This window comes from Antrostomus carolinensis, unplaced genomic scaffold (assembly GCF_000700745.2).
Source record: "Antrostomus carolinensis isolate BGI_N321 unplaced genomic scaffold, ASM70074v2 scaffold3370, whole genome shotgun sequence".
Lineage (NCBI taxonomy): Eukaryota > Metazoa > Chordata > Aves > Caprimulgiformes > Caprimulgidae > Antrostomus > Antrostomus carolinensis.
In genome coordinates this window covers 58,898-66,379 of record NW_010286293.1, presented here as the reverse complement: position 1 = coordinate 66,379, position 7,482 = coordinate 58,898, and the positions used below count along the sequence as shown (strand labels likewise).

General features: G+C 39.4%; 1 protein-coding gene across 1 annotated transcript in view; it reads left to right on the top strand.

Moving 5' to 3' along the window:
• The window catches only part of GRXCR1 (glutaredoxin and cysteine rich domain containing 1), a 42,469-nt gene that overhangs the window by 33,856 nt on the left and 1,131 nt on the right, over positions 1-7,482 (top strand). The window contains exon 4 of the mRNA XM_010162519.1: positions 4,768-4,833. Within this exon, the coding sequence (XP_010160821.1) occupies positions 4,768-4,833 (66 nt within the window). The remainder of the gene's footprint in view (positions 1-4,767; positions 4,834-7,482) is intronic.

Below are 7,482 nucleotides of genomic sequence, written 5' to 3'. Positions count from 1 at the left end.
GGGGGGGGGAAGAGTGTTCATTTACTCTTTTACAAAGGCACCCAGGACTATTAGAGGTTTATGTTATGTAAAGACCCACTCTGCTGGAAAAGGGAAGCACATAAAAAAGGCAAATAGAGTCATCTTTAATAAACATTTTAGCTCACTGCATAATAGTTTTAAAATACATTTCTTTTCTTTTTCACTTTAAATATATGACTGAATTCAGTATTCACCTGCCACATAAGCCTATTTGAATCTTTTTAAATATGTGAATTTAATTTATTTTTTTTTCTGAAGAAACTGTTTCCTATTTAGTTTTCCTGGCTGTAATGAGTCCACAACAGCATGAAATTTACAGTAAAATTATTTTATTTGACTAATTGGTTATAATTATTACTTTTGTAATTGACTTTAAGAAAATATCCGTGTAACAGATTTTTTGTTACGTAAATAGTAACAGTTCCCTTTTCGCTGCTTTCCAATGACCATATATGATTAGTAGCTCTCAATTGCCTCCATATTTCATTAAACACATTCTCCTGATGTTCACTTGATGGGGGGGATATGAATGGCTCCGTGGCAATAAACCTGTGAAGTAATCATTGCATTGAGTCACCTAGCATTTTCCCACTTGCTTCTTCTGTTTTGCAGTTTAGCATTTCAGGAACATCAGGGTTTAATTAATCTGATAGCTCTTTGCATATTAATCTTTCAGTTCTTTGCATATCAAATCCAAAATTTCTGGTGCTGGTACTATACTGCAGTGTTAATTTTCTCAGTTTGTGGGCAGATTTCCAGGCATTTAATCATACTCCATCCGTGTCTGCTGCCAAGAGGCACCTTGTGGTGAACTACTGTGAGTTGTAGGCTGAAGAGCATGCGAGCTTTGGGCAAAGATGGAGGTAGATACCGTCTGTCTCCTCACTAAACCATAGTGAAAAAATGTGTCAGGTCCAGTAAGGGTAAGATGTGTGATTGCATTCTGCTGCCTTAGCAAGAGGACTCTCCCATAAACTTAGCAAAAATTTGTTTTTAAGGAGATAAGGGAGGCAACTTATCTGCATGGCAAATGTGTCCACAGGAGAGATGTTGCAGTGCTCTGCTATTTTTTCCCTGTATATAAGGAAGTGTGTGGAAAAGAAGCTGCTTCCCACAATCAGCAGGTATTCTAGTACAGCCAGATGCACAGCTGTATAGCTATGTGTATGCCTTGATGAAAAATTACATCATGAAAATGGTAATGGGCTACATCCGAGATAGGTGAGCAGACTAGTTTAGTGACAGGATAGAGCTGGGCAATAGATTTAATGGACCTTGGATTTATCCTAGTTCTGCAATTAGTGGGACTGTACCTGAAATATGATGTTAATTTCTGGACGTCCTCAAGAGAATATTGGGAAAATATTTGGAAGAATAAAAATGGTCTCGAAAACCCATTGAGTGATTTAGCCACGTCTGTGGCTTTTCCTTGCCAAAAGATGGGCAAAGATGCGACTGTAGCTCCCGGGCTCCTGTCCTTGTTTCAGCTGGGATAGAGCTAATTTTCTTCTTAGTAGCACTGTGTTTTGTATTTATTATGAGATTTAGTATGAGAAGAATGTTGATGATATACTGATGTTTTTAGTTGTTGCTAAGAAATCAAGGGCTTTTCAACTTCCCATGCTTTGCTAGTCTGCAGGCAGGAAGGAGAATAGCAAGAACAACAGGTCCAAACTGGCCAACTGGATATTTCATATCATGCAACATCACGCTCAGTATATACATGAGGGTTGACTGGGAAGCTCTCTCTCCCTCTTCTGGGATTGCAGTTTTGGGGTTTTCTCTCCTGTGATATCACTAGCTGGGAATGGCTTGGGGATCAGTTGGCAGATGGTGAGCAATTACACTGTGCATCACTCGTTTGTATTTTCTTATTTATTCTTATTCTTATTCTTATTCTTATTCTTATTCTTATTCTTATTCTTATTCTTATCCTTATTCTTATTCTTATTCTTAAATATTGTTTTTATCTCAACATACGAGTCTCCTTACCTTTACCCCTCCAGTTCTCTCTCCTGTTCCTCAGGGCAGGGGAGGGTGAGCAAGCAGCTGTGTGGTGTTTGGTTGCTGGCCAGGTTAAAACCATGACAGCTCCTCCACCATGATGGAGAGCTACTGAAGTTGGTAGATAAAGGATTCACAGTCTTGGAAATTTAACTGATTAACGGTTAAATTTGTGGTGCTTTGAAATTTAACTGGTTAACAAAACTGAAAACTCACTTCTCCCTGATGCTTTTCTAAATGTTATGGCCACTGTCCCTGGTGCTCCTTATGTGAGTCTTAGGAGGGACAGATTTTTAATGTTTCACAACCCTTTGTGGGTGATTGTGGACTGACAATCTAGGAAAAAAAAGCATCATTTTCTGGTCAGAAAGCAGCTATTGGATTTATTTAACAGCTGCTTTAATTACACTATTAATTACAGACTCTGTGTGTTAAGATTCACAGATCCAAAGGGAAAGTTAACCTCTGCAAAGTATCTTTTATTCAAATTTCACTTGAGGCAGTCATTAATCAGAAAAGACACACTAAAACACTTAAAAATGTTGATAGCCATTTGCACGTTTGGTTTTTAATTTTAAAACCATAGTAATTAGGCTTTCCACTTTGAAAGTAACACAGCTGACTGACTGTCATCTGAAATAGAAAGCCTTTAAAATATGAATTTATAATGAAAAACCTGTCAGACTTTTAATTGTACTGCTGCAAAAAGCAGTCAGTCTTATCATACAGCATTGCTATAACATTGAGGAGAAGTCACAGGAGTGCTTTTGCCAACTGTTGCCACAGAGAAGAAATCTTTTTCTAATTGGTGATGAATCCAGGCTTTGTGTGGCTTAGGGAATTTGCAGTGCTGCAATTACATCAATACAGCTGCAAATCCTTAGTGTCTCTGTGTCAGATGGGCAGCACAACCTTTGTCTTAAGCTGCTGCAGCGTACTCAGGACCAGAGCTAATACTCTGTGGGCCACCTTGGCAAAACCTCCCTTTGTTCTGCCAATCACTCCTGTTGCCTGATCTGTGTGAAAGCAGAGAAAGATTAGAGGGTAAGTGTGAAAGGGGCCAACAGACTGCTAAAAGCTGCTCTGCTGGGGACACAGAGAGCCTAATGCATATGTCGAAGCTGGTACATTCTGTGCCCATGATCTATAACAGATTTCAACAGAAGAATCTGCACAAGTAAGGCTAGCTGATCTGAATCTCCTGTCATCTTCTGTGAATAATTTAATACAATTTATTATCTTGTAGATACTTATTTTTAAAAAAATCTCTTTGAAAGTGTAGCACTTTAAGAATGTAGCACTAAAATACTGATATTTTGGTTTTTAACTGAAATGAAAAATAATTAAATATGGAGTCAAAAGTGCTTCTTTTTGTACAAAGCCAGAGCAAAAAGACTTTCTATAGGGTAACTAACCTTAGTAGGGTGTAATACAAAATCCTTTGCAACGTTTTGGTGGCCTTTAGTTGGCTTTTGGGCTACACACTTGTAGCCTCTGCAGTCCCCAGCAAGGAACTGTGAATGGTTGAACACTAAAATGTACATTGGTGACCCATATGAGTTTCCTGCTTTCCCTAGCAGTCTTTCCTGTACCTCCCAGTAACAGGTAGAGTGGTGCTGGTGGGGAGCTGGGCTGAGAGGCCCTTTGGTTGACTGTGGCCGGCTCAAAGTAATGGCACATCTGAGCCAAGTGCCAGCATCCCACCATGCCTCAGCTGTGTACCAGCATCCCATCACACCTCAGCCATGTGCTGGCACCCCAACCCACCTCCCAGCTCATGCCAGAAACAAACCTAAAGATGACATATAACAGTCTGGGCATGTAGGGACTAGCAAACTAGAGCAGCACAATGGCATGAACCCACCACCCAGTCTGCATGTGGTCAATCAACCTTAGCAGTAGGTAAGGGCTGTGCAGTTCCTTCAGTCTGTGCCTCAGTTTCCTCACCTTTTTTTGGTTTCCTGTGATTCACTGATTAAAAGTGTTTGTAAGTGTTTGGTAATATCTAATATTCAGTGAATTGGGTTACATAAGTAGAGTGTAAGCATTGAAATGTGGCCCTCTAATTAGAAGAAAAGGAAAAAAAAAGTTTTACATAATCTTTGACACTTTAATTTTGTCTGCAAAAATATCTTAGCATTTACTTTCAGGAGGAAAAAAGAAAAACCACTTCAGTACCACCTCGTTTCAGATCACAGAACCCCTCAGAGGCCTAATGCACTCAGAATAAATTATTATTATTCATTGTTGTGTCTGACTTTAATGTTGTAACAGTATTTTCATTACTTTTTTTCTCCTTGTGTTATATGTTTGGCATATTATGTCTTAATTCAATGCTCAACTGCAGGAATATTTTAAATACAATTTCCTCCTCTCATTTTGCTTCATTCTCTGATGTGTTGTATATTTATGTAATTGTAATTTTTGATACAGTATTTTTTATTCTGTCAGGAAATGTACCCTGTAAAATAAAAGGAAACACAATCAGAATTTCCAAGCTGTATCACCTTTTACAAAAAGGCAATCCAATATGACATCTGGTAACTAACTTCAGGCACTACTATCATAACTACGATTAACTTCTTCTCTCCTAGCTTTCCTAAGATTGATCTAATTACAAAATACTTAATATGAGTCAAATTTGTCCTCAGCCTGTTTAAATTTTGAAGATGAAATCTTCTAATCATCTCTGTTTTTTCATGCTAAACTGGCTGACCATTTTCTTCTTCTTCTTACTAACAGGGTGCTGAGAAAATTTTACTAATGAATGAATCTGGGGAACTGCAGGATCTCTTAACCAAAATTGAGGTAATTATATTTCTGCACATAAATATAAGTAATGTACATTGAATATTTGTAATTGAGTAGATTTTCTTTTCTTACCAGTTCCTTTTCTTCTGTTATAAACTGATGATCTCAAGTGCTTTTTTTGTTTTTCTCTCTGAATGAATGATATCACAGTATCACAGCCCATTAACTTTGTGAAAAGGTGAATGACAATAACATCAAACCAAAATGTCCATCTCTGTTTTCTTCTGATTTTGCCACAGCAGGAAAGGGAAGTGTGGTGGTTTTAAGCCACAGCTGGCAGCTAAGACCATGTCTCTCACCCATTCCCTGCCTCCGGTGAAATGGGAGAGAGAAGACATAACAAAGGGGGTCATGGATTGAAATGAGGACAGGGACGGCTCACTCACCAATTATGGTCACAAGCAAAACAGACTCAACTTGGGGAATAAAAATTCAATTTAATTTGTAACCAGTCAATCAGAGTAGGATAATACGACATAATAACCGCATCTTAAAACAGCTTTCCCCCACTCCTTCCTTCTTCCTGAGCTCAAATTACTTTGCTTCCAATTTCTCTACCTCCTCCCCATCAGCGGTGCAGGGGGACAGGGAACTGAGGCTGCAGCCATTTCATCTGCTGCTCTTTCCTCCTCAAGGAGATGGCTCCTTTCCCTCTTCCCCCATTCTAGCATGGGAACCCTCCCTTGGGCTAAAAGAGTTCAGGAACAAAGTGTTCCAGCATGAGCTTCCCACGGAGTCGTGGACTTCTTCACGCACAGTCCTCAGCTCTGGTATGGGGACCTCCATGGGCTGAAGATGGGTCTCTGCTTCAGTGGACCTCCTCCCCCTGCTCTGACATGTGCGTCTCTGGTGTCTTCTGCTCTGTTGTGAGCTCTCTACATAGTCACAGCTACCTTTGTTCACAGCCTCCCACTCCGGTGTGGGGTCCCTCATGGGCTACAGATGAATATCTGCTCTGCTGTTAACCTCCATGGGCTGCAGGGGACTCTCCACTCACCTCCTCCCCCTCTTTCCTCGCTGTCCTGGATGTCTGTAGTTCTCTCTCTTACATCCCCCTTCCTTTCTCCTCAGGTTGTTGTCTTCTTTGTTGTTGCTATTCCTGATTGCTCTCCCTTGTCAAACCGGCTCTCACCCTCATAAATATGGATTCGCAGAGGCATTTCACGATTGTTGATTGGTTCAGCCTAGGCTGGAGGCAAGTCCAACTTGGAGCCAAGAAAGCTTCTTGAAGCATCTTACAGGAGCCATTGCTGAAGCCCTTCCCTCTCTACCAGAAACCTCCCCTCCCCTGGCACAAACCCAACACAGAAAGTAATTTTCCATTTCCCATAACTTTTGATGTCATCTTTGGTATTTAACCTTCACCATGACCTGGGAGAGTCAGGCCTCTTGTGTAGGTGCTGCTCCACTTATCTGTGTACGGGGAACCTGCACATCTGGATTCTGGCTGCACTTAAAGGTGGACATCTATAAAATCTGGGCAAATGCTGGAGCTTTCCAAGTACATCCATTTGCACAAATCTCAAATTACAGATTATCATGCCTTTCTCCAGCTCTTAGTTTACCTTGTCCATCAAAGTTCTCTGGGGCAAGTTTGCCTTTTATTGTGAACAGCTGATGCTCAGGACACTTGAAGTGTGGGTCTGCTCCCACACCTTTGCTGTAAGCTAGGATCTCCCATGGTCATCACATCAGTGTATGTGTTTCTGTATAAAATGCAAAAGAAGTTGGCCATATTGAACCATTCTGAATATCTCACCAGGAACTATCAAACAAAAGTATACATATGATTAAAGCATGCAGCATTCTTCTTGTCTGATTAGAAAGATTAGCTAATACACCGTCTTAATATTTTTAATTACTTTGGAGTAAAATGTCCCCAGATCCTGCTATAGGGGGTCCTATAATGTTATTATTAACCCAATGTGTGTCCTAATCTTGGGACAGAATGTACATCTATAAGACAAACAATGCCAGACTGCAGCAGACTGATAACTGCTTACTGAATACTATTACTACTTCACTGCCTTTTTTAAAATTATTTTTTCAAAAATGGATTTGCTACAATTGCAAGGGGCAGTCAGGCATCATTACTGAAGATGCAGAAAGTGGTTACACAAACTGTCATCTGTTCAAGAAAAAAATTACCACTGTTCAACAAACTGAGCTAAAGCAATTTTGCATTTTTTTTTTGTTAATTCTATTAATTAGATGGAAAGGTAGTTATTGACAAGCCTGACAAGCAATAATGAATGTAAACATTAAAATTATTTTTCTCTGAACATTTTAAGATTGTTTGCAATATATGCAATAATGTAAACTGCAGTCATAAATTATGAAAAATGTGGGCACTCATGAGATAAAAAGAATGCTAATTTTACATTAAATACTTCCAAGCATTGTCCCTGGAAAAGTTAGTAGCAATAGGAGTCATTTGCCCAGTGAAGAACAGGAAGTTTATGAGTTACAGGACAAAAAGAAAAAAGTGCCTTTTTGCATGTTCATCTGGGTTGTCCATAGATGAATGTTATTATTAATGGTTTTGCAGAAATCTCTCCAGTTTTCTCAATGAAGTTACAAGAAGGACTATGTTAGCTGTACGTATTTTAGTCTATCCTGGTAATAATTTGTGACTAATTTTTTAGT